The sequence below is a fragment of the Pyrus communis genome, chromosome 15 (genome assembly GCF_963583255.1).
Source record: "Pyrus communis chromosome 15, drPyrComm1.1, whole genome shotgun sequence".
In the NCBI taxonomy this organism is placed as follows: Eukaryota; Viridiplantae; Streptophyta; class Magnoliopsida; order Rosales; family Rosaceae; genus Pyrus; species Pyrus communis.
The window spans coordinates 24126183-24150337 of record NC_084817.1 but is presented as its reverse complement, the minus strand read 5'-3'; the positions used below and the strand labels follow the sequence as shown (position 1 = coordinate 24150337).

Genomic DNA, 24155 nt, shown 5'->3' with positions numbered 1-24155 from the left:
AGGGTGTTCTCGCTAATCTTATAGTGGTGCATTTTGTTCTTCTCCTTATCAATAAGGTTTAGAGTTTTTCAATCTATAGTGTGTTGGTAATTTTGAACTAGAAAGAAGATGGCAAATTGTTTTGATGTTCGTACAAATTGTTTTGTTGAAATTTCAATTCCTTTAGTTATTAAATCACATGAAATAGATGTTTGCACTTTCAACTCTGCAATTATGTTAAAAAAATTCGGTTTGTAATGCAGCCCTAGAACTATAATTCCGTTGGAATATGGAACCCGAGTCTCGAAAAGTTGGAGATCACGGTGAGTTTTTGCTATATAGGCCGTTTGATTTTTGATTGACAATTTTAAGGCTTTATTTGTGTTGATCTAGACCCAAGACCTCATATGCTGATGGAATTTTCACAACTTTTCAGCTCACAAATTCATCGATGATAAGTACAGTGTTGAAGCCAGCGAAAATCAAGCCAATGAGGCACTAGTATGACACTGCAACTCTGCCTTAGTTTCAACTTTTTCTGGGGACAGTTTATTTGGAATTTTGGAGGAATAGAATGTACCCTAATTATTGTTAATATCTTTCCACTTAGCGTTTGCCTATTACAGAGGCAGCACCAATATACGAGCAGCTTTTAACGGTGTTTCCCACTGCGGTGAGTTCCTTCTAATCGCTCTATATCTGGACAGATAATTAACTTTTTATCTTGTGGCTTTGTCTTTTTAGATCATTCTATTCTTCAGTGCAATTCCATTTCTACTTGGATAATAGTACAATACGGATGTTGAATAAGTCATGAAAACTCTATATTGTCTATAACAGTTTCACTTCAAAACATTGGCAAAGTCTTAGAATTCTAGATCGATTACTCCCCTTTAAACTGTTTTATTTAGCTTATGTTGAGCGTTTAAAGTATCACTGGACACAGGGCCCAGAAGTGTGCCATATTATTAACATTTGGAGATGCAATTTGTCTCTCTCATATCTGGAAAATTTTCTTTGTATTTGATTGATTTACATATATTTATTTTCTTTCCAGGCAAAATATTGGAAGCAATATGTGGAGGCGCAAATGGCTGTAAATAATGATGATGCCACAAAACAGATATTTAGCCGGTGTCTGTTGAATTGTCTGCAAATTCCTCTTTGGTATATTGCGGTCTACAGCCAAAATGCTGTCAGCAATATCTTGGTTGCTTTTAGTTGAAGTTTACCTAATTTCATAGATAAGCGATTTATAGGAAACTATTTTATTGATTACTTTTTTTGGTGATTCAATATTATGATGTCATATGCTTAGTTTCTGAATAGGGAATCGAGGTCAATTTATTTTTATATTTTTTGTTGATATAGTCAGATGTGACAAGCAATTACCATGATTCTAACATTTGGATTATTTATTTCTTGAACCCACCCCATCATCCATTCAAAAGAACAGAAATAACCATGTTTTCTTGTTTTCTTCTAAAACTTCATTCCTTCATACGATCTTTTCCTCACAACTTATCCAATTTTTTCCATATTTGGAAATGTCTTTCTCCTATTATTTATTTAAAGTTCTCCATTGTCTTGCTTGTATTGGCTTTGTAGGCGATGCTACATTCGTTTCATCAGAAAGGTCAATGACAAGAAGGGGGTAGAGGGTCAGGAAGAGACTAGAAAAGCTTTTGATTTTATGCTCAGTTATGTTGGTATGTTCTTTTAACTTTATTTAATAATTTACACACTTCAAGTTTTGATAGGTTATCTCTCACCTGTAGGTAAAGAAAAAATATTACTGAAGTGTTTCATCTTGATGTGCTAGATGATGAGAAATAAAGGGACTGTAAAGGATAACTTCAAAATTGAAACAGAAACACACACACGCACACACACACAAGCAGCTGCTAGACGAGTGGGATCTCATGTTTGGGAATCCTTTTCTGTGCGAATGATTGGCAATCATTTTTTGAAATATCCTCTTCAGGGCTTAGGGTTTATGGTTTAAGCTCTATGGTTGAGGGCATTTAGACCCTAAAACCTAGGTTCTGAAGATAGTAGCTTAGGAAATAAACCATCTCGTAATTGGTGAAAAATGTAGAACAAAAATGAAGTTCCTTCGAATGACAAGGTTTTCCGTTTGAATGGTGTGGTTTTAAACATGAGGAGATGGGTGCTAAGCTGACATGTTGATACATTCAAACAAGTTTGGAAGTTTCAGACATTACAGTCCATGACAAGTTTTTTAGATTTGATTCTTTTACCAATTTTTGAAGGGTCTAATTTTTTTCACATTAATATAAGGTTATATTTTATCTGACATAGTTATGATATGTTATGAAATATTTTGTTTCTAAAACCGAGGAATGTATTTTTTAACTAAGCATTTACTACTTATACTTGCATTATATAATATATTAGTCCATTTAGTGAATTGAAACATGCTCTTAATTCAGTGTGGTTTAATGTGTTTTGTTTTTATTTTTTGCATGTGCTACCAGGGGCAGATATAGCATCTGGGCCTGTGTGGATGGAGTACCTCACCTTTTTAAAGTCTTTGCCGGTCTGTTATTTCTTCCTTTATCTTTTCTTTTAATATGAATTCTAATGGATACAAACAGAAAAAAGGATATCGTCTACTTCAGACAATAGAGCAAGAGTTGATTTTTATCCAGCAATGTTTGACCGAGATTTTGTTAGGGGTGATCTCTGAAGCATAACTCAGGAAGTTACTAAGAGTTTTGAGAGAATACTGGAAAGTAACTGAACAATCGGTACCGAGATCTGGTAAATTCACTGGTTTGATCAAGTGGCTCTGGTACCACTTGATGTAAATAGAAGAAGAAGAGTCAGTTATTTTCTGCAGCGGACCAGGGAATTTACACCAATTGTTGGATCAAAAAATTAAAGCTGCAATCTAAGAAAGACCTTAATTGTGGATTTGAGTGTTTACTTATGCGAATTGAATATCACAAGATGTTGTTCCACTTGCTACGTCTCATACTAAAACTAATTAACCAGAATTTGCAGACCTATTTTTAAGGTAGCATTGGCATTGCCAATTTACCATGCCCCTTCACACCACACCACTGACTTTTCCCATACCCATTACGAGGGAATGCTCTAAACTCCAACCCTAGCCTGTCTCTACCAGTCCATGGTATTTCCATGGCCTTGTCTTGCTGCCATGGACATTTTTGCAAGGTTTTTGAATTTTCGAAAGTTTTTTTTTAGTTACAAATAATTTTATATGGGGATAATTTGAAGTAAGTAAAGGCGGGTGGGGAGAAGAAGATGGGGGTCGCGTAGGCTGCTTGTATTTTTGTTGCATGCCTCAGAAACTGTGTAGCTGTTGTTGATTGTTTTTTCATGTCAAGGGAAGTTATTTTCAAAACGTGTTGTTGCAGGCTTTAAACACACAGGAAGAGTCACAGCGCATGACTGCTGTGCGAAAAGTATACCAGAAAGCCATTGTTACTCCTACCCATCACATCGAACAACTCTGGAAGGATTATGAAAATTTTGAAAATTCTGTCAGCCGTCAACTGGTAACATTTTAGTTCTGGAATGCAAACTTAAAATAAACCAGTATAAAACATATATGTACAGACTGTCTCAGTACGTGCATTAGTTTTTTTTATCTTATTAATGAAATACACCTAAAAGATTGTCAATCTGATGTTATTACATTAAGCAGGCAAAAGGACTGTTATCTGAATATCAACCCAAATTTAACAGCGCCAGGGCCGTTTATAGGGAGCGGAAGAAGTATGTTGATGAAATTGACTGGAATATGCTTGCTGTACCACCAAATGGCTCTTATAAGGTAATTTTGCATCTTATTGTGCTGTACTCTGGTTTGTTGGCTCGCAGATGTTTATGTTATTTTATTTTATCTTAGCTGGTTTCTGTTATCCAAACATGCAATCAAGGTTGCTTCCCCTTGCTTTGGAAACAAAAAATTTACTTGAAATTAAATGTTCATTCCCCCCTGCATGGATTCCACCTATTTAATTTCGGGTTAATCTGAGCGTCGACCCATGGTATATGATTTTGTCTTGATTTTCTAGGTATATTGTAATATATGCACTCTTTGACATTGACCGACTTGCCTGTATAAATGGGTTGCATGGGAACAAGGACATATTTGGTTTGCAGTAAGGTTCCTTGTATGAGAGAGATTGGAAGTTCTTCCCACATATTTTGTAATGGAAAATGCTAATCATGTATTGTGCTCTTACAGCAAGAACTACAATGGATGGCATGGAAAAAGTTATTAGCTTTCGAAAAGTATGTTACTGCCATCCTTTCTTTTGCTTTAGTGGTTATGCATTTATAGACTATGAATTTACCTTTTGCTTAACCTTATTTAGTGGTTATGCATTTATAGCTTTCGAAAAGTAAGTTACTGCCATACGTTCTTTTTCTTTAGTGGTTATGCATTTATAGACTATGAATTTACTGGGGTTTCATAACCTTATTTAGTGGTTATGCATTTATAGCTTTGAATTTACTGGGGTTGCACAACCTTCCTTCTTAATTTATTTATCTGCAATTATTTGGCATATGAACTTAAGAATGAGATGCTTGTAGGGACCAATGTGAAAAATATATTATCTGAGTACTCTTTTGTGCAAATTTACCCTTTTCAGATATTTTGTACTTGTTAGAATGTCCTCATAAGTCAAATGTGAAAAAGATATGATTGATCATTCCTGCTCAGCGAGTGCATGAGTTAGAAAGTACACAGATTAGATAACTACGAGGGGAGAGTTCTTCACAGCCACCTTTATATAGAACCATACAGATTATCTCTATGGGCAAGCGTTGGATGTTCCACGCACAGCCCATCCTGCATGTGGACGCAGACTGATAAGGGGAGAGAAACAAGCATATAGGTGCAGCCCCACCCTGCAACCTACAAACCAACTAAGAAGTACGGAACAAGGAGCAAGTTCGTGACCACTTGCAAAGAAGACTCTGATACCCAGTTAGAAAACCATATGGCCGAAGAACTCAGTCAGGGAATGAACCAATAATGTAAATAAATTATGAAGTCAAGTTGATTAAGTCTATGAGGCTGCATTGACTTTTGACAAATGGTTAAAAATTAGAATGAATAACTTGCCCCATATTTGGATACTCATTATTATTATTGGTTTTTCAATCTCTTGTCACGCTTTGTTTGAGAATATTGCATTCTTCAAGCCAATACCTTGTAATTGCATTGCAGAGGAAACCCACAAAGGATAGACAATGGATCATCCAACAAGCGAATCATTTTCACTTATGAGCAGGTAAGGAAAATATATATTTTTCTCCTTTTAATTCATACAATTAGTAGATGATATTCTATATTGTATCTGTTGATGTATGGCGGAACAAATGCAACTTCACGGTCCTTTTCTTCTGGCTTGAACAGATTTTAATTTTGAATGTCACCTTGTGTCTTTGTAATCCTCAATTGTATGATGGGGATAATTGCTGGTTAAATAATATGATCTAAGTTATGTGTCAATTACAGATGCAAGTAATTCAGTAGCACAAAAATGTAATCTTGTGAATAATGCTGTTATGAAAGTTAGCAATTCCTATGTTTCATTTAGTATTTCTTTACATTAGGTTATGTTTTCTCCCCTATATTCTTGCGTATGATTTTAATTAGTGTCTGCACATTCATGGAGTCCTATTCTCGATCTGATTTTCTCTTCTTGACTTTTGTTATTTACTCAACCATCATGAAGAACATATTTCTACGTGTAGTTAATTAAATAAATATACTAAATTATGCGTGAACATAAGGGGATTATGCACTTAAAATTGTGTGCATTTATTTTAATTTATTTATGCAATTGTTAACTGTTTGTTTAAATTTTTATTTCTGACTTCCATACTGCGTTCCCTTGGTTTCCAGTGTCTAATGTATCTATACCATTATCCTGATTTATGGTATGACTATGCCATGTGGCATGCAAAAAGTGGTTCTGTAGATACTGCAATTAAGGTATTTCAAAGAGCATTGAAGGTTCTTCCTGGTATTTTTTTTTCTCTATCCTTTATTGTCTCTTGCTTTTTAAAGTTCTCTGTTTGTTACTGTTTTAGAAGCTTTGCTTGTAAGGATTTAAGAACTTCTGTTTTCTTATTTCTTTTATCTTGCTACTTTGGCATGACTGTTTAATAAGCATGAATGTAGTGCTCCTATGAAATTTTCTATGGATAGCTTGAAGTTGCTTACATGTCTCTCTCTCTATCTCTCTCTCTCTCTCTCTCCCTCTCCTTATCAGACTCGGAGATGCTTAGATATGCTTATGCAGAGCTGGAAGAATCCCGTGGAGCAATTCAGGTATTAAGATTTTTGGCTCTTAAGGCTTCGTTGCGTTGCAGTTGAGCTGGACTTATTGGTTCTTGATTTTTAAATGTGCTACCGCTTTCATGAAGCCCACAAAGAAAATATATGAAGGCCTTTTGGGAGATGGTATTAACACATCAGCACTTGCTCATATACAGGTAGGAATTTTCTTTTGGATCTTTTAGTGAATATGATCCTCCTTTTGTCGTGTAATATGCTTGACTCAGGGATATTGGGGTTTTTCTCTTTGTCCTGGCAAGTCTATTCTTCTTTCTGTGCCTAGATAATCTCAGTCAGCGTACCATTGGTTGCAATGATTTAATTTTGTAAGACTGGTGCACCCACTAAAGTTCAATTTTTTGCTTGACTGGTGGCTCATGGTAAAACCAATACATTTGATATGCTTCAAAAGAGGAGGCCCTATACTTCTTTACATCCTCATTTTGACCATGCTTTGGAAAAATCTCATGCTTGTGTATTTCACTGCAGTTTATTCGCTTTTTAAGGAGAACTGAAGGAGTTGAAGCAGCTCGCAAGTACTTTTTAGATGCGCGCAAATCTCCAAACTGCACGTACCATGTTTATGTTGCTTATGCGATGATGGCTTTCTGTCTTGACAAGGATCCAAAGGTTATTTTAGTTAAAATCAAAATCTTCATGATGAGCAGTACTTGGTGCTGAAATTGTTGGATAGGATTTATTGGTGTTTGGGTCATATATATAGCCTATACAATTTTCTCACATAGATTTACCAGAAGAAATTCTTCAGTTCTTTTCTTCTCCTGGTTGTTAAAGAAAGCCATGGTAAAGTGTAAGGTGATGTTTGGCTTCAAGGAGTAGAATTTAATCTGCATTGGAATGAATATTATGGAATGCCTATTTGATTGATTGGTTCACATATTTACTTTGGCAATGCTCTACTACTTTCCCCAAACAACGGAATGGGCATTCACAAGGTAGAGGAACAAGCATTTACTACTTCTTTACATTCATGCAGATGGCACACAATGTTTTTGAAGCTGGGTTGAAACGGTTTATGCATGAGCCTGTTTACATTCTTGAGTGAGTTCATGTTCTTGTTCAGAATACTAAATTTATTTGGTGATTTTTGTTCTGGGTTTTCTATGTGAAATGATATATGCATGTCCAGTACACTTAGGAAAAGGATCCTCTAGGCATATGAGGGAAAAGGAATTCTTTACGGGCTTTCTTTGGGTGAATTGAAGAGCTCTCTATGTTTTCCACGTGCAATCTACTGTTGTGGCATCAAATCTTATTTGATTTTATGGTATAAGATACAAGATTTATAAAGAGAAAACACAAGGAATACAAGCATGGACAAGTGGTCCAAGAAACAACAAAACAACAGAGGAAACACAAAAACCCAAAGAGAAAGCCTAAACCAACAGGCATAACTCCATCCCAGAAAGTTTCCTATACAAAGGACCAATCCTATCAAGAAAAATCACACAAAAAGGAATGTTTTAGACATTTTGACCGAGATTCCCAGAGAAGTAATATGACTCTATCCCACATTGCACCCACTTCCTTCTCCTTACTGTCAAAAGTTCTCTTGTTCTTGTTCATCCAAACACACCACCAAAGTGAGAGGGCACATCTCCACAAAGTGAGCACCTTATTGGCATAAAGGATTCCACCTGTGGCTGCATTGTGTTTTGTGGCTCTAACTTATGGGTTGGCCAAGTAGTGGCTTTGAGGCAGATTTTTTATGTTACTGGCAACCCTATTTTGTATTTCTAAATATTAGTCATTCAAGTATTTTGGGTTGTGAAGTATCTCTTTGTGTTTTTCTTATTGGTTATCGTGTCCTTAATGTTGCAGATATGCAGACTTTTTAACTCGTTTGAATGATGATAGAAATATTCGGGCCTTATTTGAGAGGGCATTAAGCTCATTACCATCAGAGGAATCTGTTGAGGTAGACACCTAATGCCATTCACATAAGTATACATGTTTGCTCGTGTTTGTATTAGCTCTATTTTTATTATGTGGTGGGTTATTTATTTCTTAACCGATGCTTTTTTATGATTAAGTACTATAGTCATCTGCATTACTGATTATTGCACACTTCTCCAAACTTTTGTTTTTTTTTTTTAAATATTGAATACCAGATTCTGATGGATATTCCTTCTTAGGTATGGAAGCGATTCACCATTTTTGAGCAAACTTATGGAGATTTGGCTAGTATGTTGAAGGTAGTACTAAATATGATCTTTCCTTTTAGTTTGCAATGCATTATCCCATTCCAAATCTTAATTTTTTTTTTTTTTAAAAAAAATTTAATTTTAAAGTTTTTTCCTATTTGATTATTTTACACTCGTTTTTGCTTGAGTTGATTTTGGCTCATTGCCGTTAGTAACAGGCTCCCCTAAGCTGGTGAAAACAGTGAGTTTCTCTGCTTAGTAATAATTGTGAAATTTGTTTATGGATTTGGTAAAACAAGTTTATTCAACCCTTTGCTTGTTCGATAAATTTGTACCTTTATAATACTCTTTGATTTTAGAAATAATTTCCTATTAGTTTGGAAATAGTGTATAAGTGTTATGTAGTTTTGTCAAGAAAGCTGCTCTGTATTTTAAGCAATGTATTAAAAGCGTGAGGTGTGGGCGAGGCGTCCGAGGGATAGCCCGGCCTAGGCGTAAGGCGTGAGGCGAAGCCTTATGGGACCTTAAATAATAGGGGACTGCTGAGAAAAACAGAGGAAACAGGGGACTCTTGGGGTTTTAAAAATAAAAGAAAAAAAGACTTGGCCAAAACAACGTTGTTTTGGGCCAAGTCCTTTAAAAAAAATTAAAGACTTGGCCAAAACGACATCATTTTGGACCAAGTCTTTAAAAAAAAAAAAAAAATCCCTCCTCTTCTTCTTCGCGGTTGTCTTTCTCACGAAGACACCGCACACCCTGCAGCCCTAAACCCAGATGGGTAGAGCCTGACAACAGAGCATTTGACTTCAATTTTGGGTCATGGATGGATTTGGGAACGCCTGCCAACCGCCTTTAGACGCGCCTCAGCTGCCTAGGCTCGCCTCAACCACGCCTCGGCGAGTTTTCGCTCACTCCCACTAGGCAGAGGCATTATCACTCCAGGCCCGCCTCCAAAGCCGTCTAGGCGCGCCTCGGGGCTCGTCTTTTAAAACATTGATTTTAAGTTCGTAATGATTTAATATATGTTGTGATTTGGCTCATCAAAATACCAAGGCCAAAAAGGTTTAGGTTTCCAATTGGTGTTGTGAAGGTGAAAAGGAATGTGCACAAAACATTTCCCATAAGAATTGGGAAGTAGGTTTTCTTTGTAATCCCAACCAGTTTAGATTAGGAAATAAGTTAGTTTTTCCTATTTTAGAAGGATTTAGGAATCCTATACTTGTAAGGCATGTAACCCACTTCCTTTTCACCTTCAAAGTATTGAGTAGAATATGAAAAGAAATCTAATGTCCAACTTGAAATCTATCTGCAAATGGCGTTTATCGCAGTGGCAGTAAGTAACCAAGTCTATGTATTATGATGCGGGTTCAATCTTCACCAATTTTCCGGCTACATCTTGCTGACAAGATGTGTCGTCTCGACAAGGATATGAGCGCTAAAGAAACATGGGAGTAGCTTGAGAAATTTTACAGGGGTAAGACTTTATACAGAAAACTTTTCTTGAAAGATGAACTTCTCTCTCCTTTTCTTGAAAGAAATGAAGTTGGGAGAAAACAACCTTTTATCAGAAACCAAAGAACTCAAACTGGTGAAATGACAAAGAAATTCAACTCAGAAACTATTCAATAGAGCGCCTTGTCTGAAATTTGCTCATATGATCTTTAAAGCTTTAGTTGTTAGAAAGAAGGAAAATTGGTGAAGATTGAACCTGCATCATAATACATAGACTTAATTACTTACCGCCACTGCGATAAACGCCATTTGCAGATAGATTTCAAGTTGGACATTTGCAGATAATATATATTTAAATATATTTATTATATATAGATATCGGTCTTGTAAGGCAAGCTCAAGTGATGATGTGAGGCCCATGATCAAGGCGTTTGATGGAGAGGATAACTTCACGTTGTGGCTGTGGAAGATGAAGAATTTCCTGATTCAACAAGATCTGCAAGACGCTATTCTCGGAATGGAGAATAAGCCACAAAGAACCACAGATGCGTGGTGAAAGAAGTTGGACAGAAGGGCGAAGAGCTGTTTCGTGCTACATCTTGCTGACAACGTGATGTGTTGTCTCGATGAGGATATGAGCTCTAAAAAAACATGGGAGTAACTTGAGAAATTTTACAGGGGTAAGACTTTATACAGCAAACTTTTCTTGAAAGATGAACTTCTCGGTCTTTGGTTAGAAGAAGGTGGAGATCTGTAAGATCATATGAGCAAATTTCAGAAAAGTGTTACCATATCAAAGATGGATGTGAAGTATGAAGATGATGGCAAGGCGCTCTTACTGTTAAGATCTCTACTGCCTTTGTTCAAGCACTTCAGAACAACATTCATGTTGGGTAAGGATACTCAGAACAACATTCATGTTGGGTAAGGATACTCAGAACAACACTTATGTCAAGATGGATGAGAACACCAAAGCTCTTAAGCACATGGTCTTTATGCGAAAGGTAAAGAGAGGGGTCGGTCACAGAACAAGAGTGATAAATCTGGTGGCAGGGGTAGATCAAAATCTAAAATCCAAAGGAAAAGAAAAGAAATGTTACTTCCATTGTGGTGCTTCCGACCACTGGAAAAGAAATTGCAAAATATGGAAAGAGAAGAAAGCAAAGGCGATGACAGTGAATTCAAATACAGTTAGTGTGGTTATTTCAGAGGAAAGTGACGGCGAATTCCTTGCAGTAACATCGAGCTACAATAATAGGTGGAGCCTCAATATCTACTGAGGTTGGTTCAGAGAAAAAGACTGAGCTTTGGCACCATAGGCTAGGGCATATGAGTCAAATAGGATTGCAAGAACTACAATAGAAAAATTTGCTAGAAGGTGTTAGTTATTGTAGACTGGATTTCTGCAAGTATTGTACTCTTGGGAAGCATACAAAGATGTCATTCAAGGACTCTGAGAAAAGAAGTTAGGATTTGCTGTACCATACAGATGTATGGGGTTTAGCTCCAACAAGGTGCAAAGGAGGCTCCAGATACTTTGTTACTTTTCTAGATGATATTTCAAGAAAGTTTGGGTGTACTTCATGATGGAGAAATCCGAGGTCTTTGCCAAGTTCAAGGAGTGGAAAACAGAAGTAGAATAGATGACGGGTAGGAAAATCAGATATTTAAGAAGCGACAACGGGGGTATAGAGAAAAGAAATTCTTCCAGTTTTGCAAGGAAGAAGGCATCACAATACACTTTACGGTGGAGAAAACCCCTCAACAAAACAGAGCTCCAGAGAAGATGAATAGAACTTTCTTGGAAAGAGAGAGAAGCATGCAGTTTCATGCGGGATTGCTTGACGCGTTTTGCATAGAAGCGGTTAACCATGCTTGCTACTTGTTAATCAATCACCCTCAAGGGTTCTTGACTTCAAGTGTGCAGTAGAGGTATGGCTTGGTAAACTTGTTGATTTTTCCAAACTAAAGAGTTTTTGGTTGCGCTTTTGTAGCGCATATGCTCATATTCCAAGCAATGTGAGGACCAAACTCAAACCAAAATCTCTTGAATGCACATTCATTGACTTTGAGAAAGGAATGAAGGGCTCCAAGTTATGGGATCGTATCAACAAAAAGAAGGTTTTAAGTAGGGATGTCATATTCGACAAAAAGACTACGCTGCTAAATAAAGTCAAGACAAATGAGGAGAAGAAGACTGATGTTGTAGAAGAAGCAACTGAATTTCTTATAACCAAATGGGTCATGGAATCCAGCTCAGGTCGAACACGAGCAAGCGGAGCATGACAATGGGGTTAATGGAGAAGAAGTAGAGCAACAACAACAATCACCAGTTTAGGCTCAAGTGGAGCTATCACCATTGTGGAACCAAGACTTCCAGGTTCCTCAATCACCTGACAGGTATGGATTTGATCGAGATCAAGTCAATTATGCTCTAAGTGTTAGTAAGGAAGATCCAACCATGTATCAAGTAGCTATAGCAAATAATGATCGGGAAAATTGGTTGGTTGCTATGTCTGAACTGATGAAATCTCTTTTGTAAGAACTCTATTTCGGAGCTAGTTTCTAAACCAAAGGAGCAAAGGATTGTAGGCCGTGAGTAGGAGTTTTGAAAAAAACAAGGAACACATGAAGACGATGCCATGAGATATAAAGCTCGGTTAGTGGCAAAATTCGCAAAAGGATGTAGTTAGATTATGACGAGATATTTTCTCTAGTGGTTAAGCATACTTCTATAAGAATTCTGTTATCAATAGCAGCTCAACAGGATATGGAAATAGAGCAGGTGAAGGTTTTGTCAAAACAGGAAATGAAAATCTGGTTTGTCAATTGGAGAAGTCTTTTTATGGGCTAAAGCAATCTCCAAGGCAATGGAGCAGGCGTTTCGACTCATACATGTTGTATATTAATTTTAGAAGATGCTTATATGATTGCTGCATTTACTACCATGTGTTCAAGGATGGTACGGTTATACTATTGCTGCTTTACATAGATGGCATGTTGATTGCATGTGAGGATGTGTCTAGAATAGTAGAATTCAAGAGTTAAAGACGCAACTGCGTAAGGAATTCGACATAAAGGATCTAGGGGCTGCACAACAGATCCTTAGAATGCAAATTAGGAGGGACAGAGAAGAGGGTAAGATGTGGCTGTCACAGGAAAAATATATTCATAATATATTGGAGTGTTTCAATATGGATGGAGCGAAGCCCGTGTCTACTCCATTGACAGCAAACTATCAGTTGAGTGCGCAACAATGTCCAACTACAGAAAGAGTTGGAAGCGATGAGAAAAGTGCCTTATGCAAGTGTAGTAGGATGTCTCATGCATGCAATGGTTTGCACAAGACATGACCTAGCTCAAGCATTAACTGTTGTTCCAGAGTATATGGCAAATCCAGGAAAGGAGCATTGATCTGCGGTTAAACGGATTCTCTATTACTAGAAAAGGTACAAAGAGTCTGAGAATCTTGTTTAAAAACGAGAAGAGGAAGCATGTGGGCTGGGTTATGTAGATGCTAACTATGCGGGAGATTAGACAAAAAAAAAGGTTCACTACAAGTTACATTTTTGTTTGTGGTGGAGGATCAATCAATTGGAGAGCTACTACAGTCAATTACATCATTGTCTACTACTGAAGCAGAGTATATTGCAGTAGCAGAAGCTGGAAAGAAAGCAGTTTGGATTAACGGTTTAACAAGAGAGTTTGGAATTACTCAAAAGTTCCACGGTGATTAGATGTGACAGTCATAGTGCTATTTACTTAGCAAAGAATCAAAGTGTTTTGTGGGAAATCGAAGCATATTGAAGCTCGATATCACCGGATTAGGGACTAGGTAGAATCGAAGGAAGTTATAACCTAGAAGGTTCATACACCGGAGAACATTTTAGATTACTTGACTAAACCGGTTACAACAGAGAGGTTCAACTATTGCTTGAACTTGCTCAATCTTACAACATGCTAAGGATTGGATGGAGCACCTTCTCACTTGTTGAGGCAAGAAGATTTTTGCCAAGGTGAAAGTTCTTGAAGGTTTCCAGAGTTACTTCAAGAAGTTCGAAGATATTCTGGGGCGCAACAATTATTTCTTGGTTTTGACTCACTAAGGTGGAGATTGTTGTGATTTGGCTCGTCAAAATACTGAGGCCAAATAGGTTTAGGTTTCTAAATGGTGTTGGGAAAGGAGAAAGGAAAGTGCAGAAATTATCTCTCATAAGAACTGGGAAATAGGTTTTCTTTGTAATCCCAACCAGTTTAGGATTAGGAAATAGGTTAGTTTTCCCTATTTTAGAAGGAATTAGGAATCCTATACTTGTAAGGCATGTAATCATCGGTCTATGTACTATAAATAGCCTTGTTGGGGGCTGTATTCACATGAACATCAGAGAACTGCAAGGGTAGAGAGCCAAGAGTGATAGAGAGAGATAAAGCAAGGTTTTGGGGTTTAGCATAAGGGTTTTGAATAAGTTCTTCTAACCGAGTTGTTGTTCTCCATAGTGCAGGTGATTTCTCAAGAGAGATCACATGAGTAGGCAAAGTTTGCTAAACCTCGCTAAATTGTTTGTGTTTGTGTGTGGCGTGTTTACTTTGTTGTTCATACATTCGCCTAGCATCATCTTATAAGTGTGCGTAAAGACTATAGACAAACAAGATCAAATAAAGGGGATTAAATCAACTACATAAGTGGTATTTACACAAAGATGAGCACACGTTGATTGTTGACTCTTGGGAATTCATGTGTCGGAATTCCTTTTGCACCTCAGGAAATATCAGCACACAAGTATATACTGCGGTAAATATATATCGTAGGGAACAGTACTGTGGTTTTATTTTACTCTGTTGTGCTGGTTCTATATATGATATCTTATTATAAGATGACACACAATGGTTGATGGTTCATTGGCCAATTTGAAGTAGCTGTGCAATTTATTTTTGTCCAACAATAGATTTGTTAAATTAGATGTCAGATTAGGGAGTGGGGTTCGAACCAATATATTAAAAGCATGAGGCGTGGGCGAGGCGTCCGAGGGATAGCCCAGCCTAGGCGTCACGTGACCTAAATTTTTTAATATATACACCGAGCATACACATATTATATTAAAAAAAAAATTATTAATCAATAATCATCCTGAGCACACACATATTATAAATACATATACACACATATATATACATATATTATATATATAAAATAGAGGATGAAAAGCACAATGAGCACACATATAACAATGCACGTAGACGGCACATACATCCTTTATATAAAAAATAAAAATTAGAAAACAAGGCAGAGAAATGATAGTGCAAGGAAGAGGTATGAGGTGGTTAAAACCCTACCCAAAATTTGGGTTTGGGAGTATTTAAAAAATAAATCTCCTGAGGCTTGCCTAGGCAGCTCCGGCAACGCCTTCCGGCGCCTTCCGCCCACTCCCTCAAAACAGAGGCGTCAACCCTCAAGCCCAGCCTCAGAGGATGCCTAGGCGCGCCCTGAGGCGAGCCTTTTAAAACATTGGTTCGAACCCATGCCGTGGTGCAAGGACAACACTCCTCTCCACCACTGTGGTAGAGGGCCACTTGCAAGTAGTTGTGCAATTTAATTTCATAGAAGACTTGAGATCCTCATCAGCTATATAGGGTTCGGGAATAAACATTACTTGGGATACTAAAGCTATAAACATTACTTGCTTGTCTAAATATAAATTTTACAAAAAGCTAGTGCTGGATTATTGTTGCTAATTTTGATCCTCGTCTTACACAAGCAGTAATCTGTTGAATTCATGATTCATATAGGTTGAACAAAGGAAAAAAGCAGCACTTGCCGGAGCAGGTGAAGAGGGACCTTCATCATTGGAAGGTTCATTGCAAGATGTTGCATCACGATATAGTTTCATGGATCTCTGGCCCTGCTCTTCAAAGGACTTGGATCATTTAGCCCGACAAGAGGTACCTTTAGTGAAAATGTTATGCTAGTATGTCCATTTCCACCATGAACATCTTTGTCATCAGCCTTTTCCTTTTTCGTAGTATGTACACATGCCCCATACTGCCATCTATTCAAAAAGCTGATGTCTAAGAGATTATATTTATTTATTTATTTTACATTTTCTTCATGCTACCGAAAACACTAAAATCATAAGAATGAAATATGTAAAGGGGACAGTTAAATTTAATGTTGAATCAGTATTCATTCACCATCCAAAGTGGAATAGTACTAGCTTATGTGTAGAGTAAACCCCTAGACGCTAGTAAGCTCTAGCCCTTGGCATGGACAAGGGCATTATTAAGCTTATTGTGGAAATGTATTCTGCGGCTGCTGGTACTTTCGCTGCAACTGGATGCAGCTCATTAGTTTCACTGTCTTGGCTCTCTTTTGATCAGTTGCCATAAGATTTGCAGCTTTGAGATCAAACATTTTTTTGTTGTGAATATCGCGTTTAAGAATGGGAAAATCAGAACAAACTCGGGAAATTGAAAAACAAAGTAATCAAGATAAACACACCAAGAATTAACATGGTTTGGCTATATGTGTCTATGTCCATGGGACAGCAACAACAATCTTTCAGATATCAATAATAAGTACAACGGATAATCTTGCCCAAGTCTCTAGAATTAAGACTTGACGAGAAACCTGAAAGAACAAGAAGAAAAAATACACTCTTATCTCTTTTCTTTTCTCTCGCACACACTTTGCCTTTACAATATTCTCTCACTCTTAAGTCCTTGAGTGGTATACAATTTATTGTTTTGCTCCAATTCAAAACTAGTACAATATCCCCTTTATGTAGACATATTAAAGGTCTTATTCAATAAGGATTACTAATACTAATAGGAATCTAGTTATCAATCTTTCTCCAATTGAGAAACCAACTCCAATTAGGTAAACAAATCCATTTGGTTTTCCCAATTCCAATTGGGTAACTAACTTCAATTGGGAAAACAATTTAATCCTCTAAGACATTTCCCAATAGCCTTAGGACAACTCATCATGGGCTGGAAAAACCCAACAATCTGCCCCTCCAGACCATGAGGAAAGTATACCAAAATATGATTGCTCCTATTGATCAAACTCCCATTGATCGAACTTCTCATGACCAGGCTCCCCCTTATTGAAATACTCATGACCAAGCTCCCCTTGATAGAACTACTCATCTTCATTGGTAAAGGCAACTATAGACTTCTTTGCCAGAAAACATCGATCATCTACATTAAGAAGCTCTTCATCGTAAGTCACAACACTTACAGTATTGTTCTCATTCTTTTGTTCCTTTTTCCATTTACGACAATGCTTCTTCATGTGACCCTTTTTCCCACAATAGTGGCAGTCGCCTCTGAATCTCGTCTCACCTGAATTTTTGCCTCTTTTCTCTGTGGCAAAGAGTTGTCCAGTGTCTGCACCTGGAGCTTTTCTCCTCGTTTCTTCATTAAACATGCTACTTACAAGTTCGCTTGTGGGGGGTGGGGGGGATGGGCCAATGTATTAGGATCCCTACAGGCTGTCATGATAAAACAACTTATAAAATAAGTGCAGAAAAGTATCTCCTACTAATGGACTACCGCTCGCTGCCAGGTCAATTGTAACATTGCTACAGAAACACTTCAAATTTACAAAGGATGCACTCCACTGGGTGTGCCTTTTGGCTTCTACATCAAGTCTCTTTGTTCCTCTATTGATTAGTACCTTTCTTTGTTTCTGATCTTTCAGTGGCTTGCTAAAAATATCCATAAAAAAGTGGAGAAGTCAAGTATGTTGAATGCACCTGGGTTTGCAGGTACCTCGATTGTCATATATCAGATCTGTTGCTACTGTTTGCTTTTTACTTAATAATTTGTGGCCTTTTTTGTGTAGAAGAGGGTTCTGCAAGCCTGATAAGCAATTTAGCGGTGTCATCACAAGTAGTTTATCCCGATACTAACCAAATGGTTATCTATGATCCAAGGCAAAAACCTGGTAGGCAATAATATATTACCTCTTTTGTATGTTTTAAGCAATATGGGGTGCAGTGCACATTTACACTAATAGCTACTTGCCAAACACCTTGTGAAATGGAATGGGTTTGAGAACTTCTGAATGCCTTGTATATGGTAAAGAGATCTAGAACAACTAAATTGGACAAATAATAAAGGAAAAAGCATCGGAACTTTTATCTGTTAATTGTAGCATGAGCTTGATATATTCTTGGGGTTATGTAGCTTATGCTCAAATGGCTGAACTGTATCTGTTAATTTTTTACTGCAGGGGCAGAAAATTTTCAAACCACAACAGCAGCTGGAGTTCCCACTGCGTCTAAATCCACATCAAATCCCATGATTGCAGCAGTGTGTGGTCAAACAATCAGTGCATTTGATGAAATATTAAAAGCTACACCACCTGCTTTGGTAGCGTTCTTAGCAAATTTGCCAGTCGTTGAGGGTAACTTTTTAAGTTTCTTTCAGTTAAATGCAATGTGATTTCTTTTTTAGTTTATGCTTTTGCTGAATGGAAATTTTATTCTTATAAATTTTCAGGTCCAACACCAGATGTTGATGTCGTGTTATCGATTTGTTTGCAAAATGATGTACCAACACCACAACCTGGGAAGTCAGGGACTGCTCCAATGCCATTGGCATCTATACCCGTCCCTTCTACGAGTGATCTTTCTGTTTCAAGCAAGTCTCATCCCATCCTAAGTGGGTCATCTTTCAAGCCAAGCAGGGGGAAAAGGAAACATTTAGATAGTACGTATATCCTTTCTTTGTTGAGATATAGGTGTGCATGCTACTATACGATTCCAGAAAGATCGTATAAATCTAACCCAAGCTTCTGGACTAGTTGATATCTCATGGTAACAAATTATCTTATGATTGATAGGCCAGGAGGACGACGAAATGACAGTCCAGAGTCACCCGCTCCCAAGAGATGCTTTCAGGATACGGCAGATCCAGAAGGCTCGCGGTACCACTTCACAGACTGGATCAGCTTCATATGGAAGTGCAATTTCTGGAGATGTATCTGGCAGCACTGGCTAATTTGCATATTTTGTTTTTCTTCCCTTACTGATGTACAAGATTAGTTGTTTTTTTCTTTAAATGAAATTTCTGCTGTACAACCTTTTTGTTTTCTATTTATATTAATTTCTTGTTTTCCGTTCGTTTGAAGATGAGATTCCCGAAAAATCTAATTGTCAATGTTTCTTGGTGGTTACTTCCCTTTTCGGACATTGTTACTTTCATTTAGGGGAAATAAATTTAGGATTAACCCTCGACCTATTTCAGCATGTAAGGCACCAGCCAGTAAGGATTTGCCGCATAAGCATTAAATAAAAGAAGGAAAAGAAAATAAAAAAAAATAAAAACAGAAGAATTATAAAGAAAAGCCCGAACGGATGGTGATTCACTAAAAAGGCCATCCATTCGATTCATGCTTACACAGCTACACGGTGCGATTGAAATGTCCAACAGAATCTACTGAACATAATGAAAATCTGCAACAAGAGTCATCAATGACCTAGGAAAGTAGGTGGAATAAGTTTACCAGGACTGGTGTCTTGGCCAATGCAAGTTGGGAATATTTTTGCTCATCACTTTCAAATGATAGTCATGGAGCAAAAAATAATCTCAAAAATTATGGAGCTGAAATGTGGACTATTTCCCAAGAAGGACAAGACTGCTCTTGTTAAATGAGCAGGGAGCATTCTCATTCACCACGCGCAGTTGAGATAGAATAGGCAAAGATCAACGATTACTCAAGGCACCCCTGCCCATAGGAAAAGTCAAAGGTATTTATGATAGAATAATTCCTTATTCATATTATAAATACATTCATAAGCAGAGAGGACTTCTTTGAAGTAAGTAATCCTAATTCAATTTATTTACCTAATTACTCCAAGATATTTATTTACACAAATATCTTGAATATTCTCACATAAAATACTATCCTAGGGCCTCTTGCCTTAGGGTTTCCTCACCATGAGTGGCTCTGATTCGAAGACTTGAAGAAGATTCTAGCTTTCAACTTCCTTTGCTCGTAGATCCATGACTACGATGGAAGGAAATTCAGAAACTACAATCAATGACTCTTGAAGTTGGGAAGAATTTCTCTAAGAATGCTTTCTTCATGCTTTCCCAAGAAGTAATGGTTCCAGGTGCTAGTTCATAGAACCAATCTTTAGCCTTGTCCATAAGAGAGAATGAAAAGGCTTTCATTTTTAAAATATTCCCATCCACGTTGATTGGTGTCATGCTCAAGCACACCACTTCAAATTCCTTAAGATGCTTGTTCGGATTTTCCATGGACAGCCCATGGTATTTGGGAATGTGATGCAGCAAACTAGACTTCAATTCAAATTCATCGGCCTTCCCTTGAGCTGCCCTAGGGTATTGAATGCAAAGAGGGACGGCATTGTCTAATCCCGAGGCTAAAAGTTCCTTGATTGTTCAATATTCCATAGCCAAGTCTTGTTCCTCTTCCTCTTCTTCTTCAAACTCGGATTCAAAGCTAGAACTAGGTGGGTTGGGCTCTGGCTCCTTCCTCTTCCTTCTCAAAGTTCGTTCAAAATCGTCGTCAAACTCCAATATATGCTCACGAACAGGTTGAGAACTTCGAGTCATAAACTAATACCTATAACAAAGAAAACTAAACAAAACTAAAACAAAAACACAAGAAAAGCAAAAACAGAAACAAAAGGGAGATTAGCAATTTTGCTAATTCCCCGACAACGGCGCCAAAAATTTGATGTGATAAAAAATAGCACACAAACTTAAACCCTCTTTTTGATAGTTGTAGTATATGCAAGTAGGGATCGTTCTAGGCCGGGGATCAGGAGGGATGCTAATCTACACTAATTAGACTCAAAAACATAAAACTAAGCTAAACTGACTCAAAACAAACTAAACTGACTCAAATAACTCAAAACAAGCACTTAGGGGTGATTTGGACGAAAATCTAACTAAATTGACTCAAAACATGAAAGGGGGGTTTGTTTGGACGAAAATTGACTTAAAACTAATAAGTTGCAGAACTAAGTAAAGGTTGCACGAAATTAAGGTGACTTAAGGGGGTGAAAGGCTAGCTAGAGGATTCTTCTCCACACATGAACCATATGCATATAAATCGATTTCCAGTTATTATTCCTATAAACCATGAATGACAATGCCCCAAGTTAACCGTGAACTGCACAAATTAACTCTCAGATTTTCCTAAATTCATTGAATTGGACTCAGCGACGCAACCAAATTATTCTTATCAAGTTCCCTATATGAACTGTATAATAGAGATACATATCAAAGATCATTAAGTTTTGTGAAAATCATAAGCATTGACATGGCATTCGTAACTATGAACTGCATGATAGTCCTGCCAGGAATTTACTTAACACGATTGTGACTAGCAACCTCTACTACTTGTAAATATAAGTTCATAACTATTAGGTGAAACTCCCTTATATTTTAGCATCAAATTCAAGCATGCAAACTAAGTGGGCCCCCTTAATCAACACACAAGAATAAGTTATCAATCAAACAGTTAAGTAAATTGCATTCACAATTTATGAAACAATAACGAGATGTAATCAATTCATATCACATATATGTTCATAGCTTTGAATTCACCTCTAGCTAAAACGAAATTAGTTCCTCATGTTCATCATAATTGAAAACCAAATTAAAATAAACATTAAACTAAAACTAAGGATAGAATACACCTAAAAACGCTCCAGCAATCCAAAGGTCTTGAATGGCAAGCACGGCTCCAAGCTTCTTCTTCTCCTTCCTTGCAAAATTGCGACACAAGTGTGTTTTTTCTGATTTTTAGGCTCTTGTGTGTGGTGATCTGAATGGTGCGGCATTGTGGTGTATTTATAGGTTGAGGGCACACGGCACAAGGTAGTTTTGGAGAAAGATTTGGCACTCCAAAGGTTGTGTTGGAAAAGGATTGCACAGCACAAACCAACAAGGACAAGGGATAAGGTATGCGACACCCTTTTAGGAAAAGGTAAGGCCTTCTAGAAATCAGGTTTTTTAGATGTCCTAATATGAAATAACTCCCCCTTGCAGCTAGAATTTAGGTACAATAGGATTAGGATAAGGTTAGGATAAGATAAGATAAGATAAGATAAGGTTTTGGATAATATTCCTTCTCTTTAGCTGATTCCTTATCTTTTATGTCTTGAATTAATTTCTTCAACTCTTTAGCACATTCCTAGTCTCTTTTGATCTTCAAAAACGTCCATCCACCTCTCTCCATGCATGTGCTATCCATTCCAAACCCAAAACTGTTTTAAAATGCTCCAAATTGCATTTTCTTACCACTTTTGCCATTTGAACCTACAAACACACGAAAATAGCTTAAAACACTCTAATAAATATAAACTAAGTAAATGTAAGGAAATATGCTAACAAAATCATATAAATATGCTCCTATAAGTAATCCCCATATTAAGCAGTAATTAACACAATATTCTATGAGAATTCCACAAGGGACCAATGCAATAAGGAACTCTGCACTTATTATATCTTAGATTTTATCTATTAGAATTATAGTTTGGAGTTTATTAGGACTTAATTACCTTGTTATTTCAAAATTTTACTTATTATATCGATTGTTTAAATGATAGGCGGTCTAGTGGTATTTATTTTTACTTGAAAGTAAGAGGTCTTAGGTTCGAATCTCGTGGATGGTAAATTTTATACCAAATTAGAATGCCTATTGTGTGACTTTACCAAACTTCCCCTCCTATTAGTGTTAAAATATCAATGTACTCAAAAATAAAATAAAAGGGATTGAGTCTTGAGTTTATACAGCGTTTCCTCATCCTCCTCGATCTTTTTTTAACTTCTTGTCTTACCCCCTCTTTGTCCTATATTAATTAAGCAAACTTCAATCTCAACTCTCACTGTCATCCTTGTGAGCATGTTGACCATGTGTGAGGCCCCTGTGACAAATCTACGCCATAACAAGTGTGGCCCCATACACCATAACCAAGCCATCAGCTCTTTTGTCGATCATCTGTGACTGTTTTGTTATGCACGCCAATGAACTCAAGACAATTGTGGCACAAACTATCAAAAACCACCAGTCTCAGTCTCACCACTGGTTGATCAACTACAACAACAACAACAACAACAACAAAGTCTTTTCCCACTAAGTAGAGTCAGCTATATGAATCTTAGAACGTTATTGCGCTCAGTTCTGTGTCATACCTCCGTTAGATCCAAGTACTGGTTGATCAACTAAACATAAAAAAATTTAGTTATCTACACAGCCCGAATGTACTTCTGGTCAAATGCCACCAAGTGCACACACAATAACTCCAATCTGACTCGATAAAAACTTACCTGGAATCTTTTGGAGTTGCAACAGTACCAGTAATCACTCAACATTAGCTGAAACTTCCTAATTAGCAGAACTTACCCAGAGCTTCTTCAAACTTGATAAAATTATCTTATTCTGCCTGATATAAACATGTTCCAACCATGATATGCTTTAATCGAGCATAATCTGACCCAGTTTAAGACTATATAAGCTTTTTCACAAAAAAAACAAAAAAAAAAAAAGAAGAAAAGAGCACTGTTTTGTTTTGGCCTTTCATTCCGAACTGATTTTTTAGCAACTACAGTGTTTGAAAATTTGTTCTTATCATATCAAGAACTAAAAACAACGTTTTGCAAAGAAAGATCTTCTAGATCTCTAGCAATACTATACTTAATCTAAGGATTTACATGAACACATATTTAATTAAACATTAACTGCAACAAAGAGGATGAAATATTTATTTGTACGTAGAAGTAAATTTTGACAATGAAATATGTTGTTTGTACACATAGTTAAGTATATGGTTACATGCAAATTAAATGAACAAAAGAGGTAATTATAAAAAATCATGAACAAAGTTGAGAGGATGAAACTGGCGAAGTTGTAGTTGTTTCGTTGGCAGCTGTTTCTTGTTGTACCATATCAATTTGAGATAACTCTGTATTCATCATGTTGTGTGTTTGTGTTCTCTTTGACAGAGATCCATCGTTATCTGTTTTATCTTGCTTGCCTTTTGCATCTCCCACCCACGAACCGATATATTGTTGTACTTTTTGATCAAATATTCCTTCCTTGTACATGCTACCCATCTGAATCATCCAAACGGAAGAGATTATTTACAGTACAAATGAAATGAAAAAGACAAGGAAAAACAAAACAAGCAGTGAGAGAGAGACCAAGAGAGAGCTTACCTGGCTGACAATTGTAA

General features: G+C 37.0%; 1 protein-coding gene across 3 annotated transcripts; it reads left to right on the top strand.

Annotated features, from left to right (window-relative positions):
• Positions 1-19062, top strand: LOC137717730 (cleavage stimulation factor subunit 77). Of its 3 annotated transcripts, none has more exons than XM_068457193.1 (24): positions 1-56; positions 243-302; positions 416-480; positions 590-652; positions 1037-1146; positions 1588-1688; positions 2484-2539; positions 3384-3524; positions 3674-3802; positions 4220-4266; positions 5210-5273; positions 5891-6011; positions 6261-6319; positions 6415-6483; positions 6815-6955; positions 7323-7387; positions 8168-8264; positions 8482-8541; positions 15730-15882; positions 17642-17708; positions 17786-17887; positions 18176-18349; positions 18445-18654; positions 18788-19062. In XM_068457193.1, exons 2-24 carry the CDS (start codon positions 269-271, stop codon positions 18943-18945), a joined length of 2286 nt encoding a protein of 761 aa, XP_068313294.1. In that variant the 5' UTR covers positions 1-56; positions 243-268; the 3' UTR covers positions 18946-19062. The 3 variants fall into 3 exon arrangements, with proteins under 3 accessions (XP_068313294.1, XP_068313293.1, XP_068313292.1); XM_068457192.1 differs by having other exon boundaries at positions 2478-2539; positions 17789-17887; XM_068457191.1 differs by having other exon boundaries at positions 2478-2539.
• The last annotated feature ends 5093 nt before the right edge of the window (positions 19063-24155 follow it).

Excerpts from the sequence above, each read along its gene's own strand:
- LOC137717730 (XM_068457191.1), top strand. The coding sequence starts at position 269 with ATGGAACCCGAGTCTCGAAAAGTTGGAGATCACG. Across the intron at positions 303-415 it reads TCGAAAAGTTGGAGATCACG|CTCACAAATTCATCGATGAT; the intron begins GTGAGTTTTTGC and ends ACAACTTTTCAG. Across the intron at positions 6,956-7,322 it reads GTCTTGACAAGGATCCAAAG|ATGGCACACAATGTTTTTGA; the intron begins GTTATTTTAGTT and ends ACATTCATGCAG.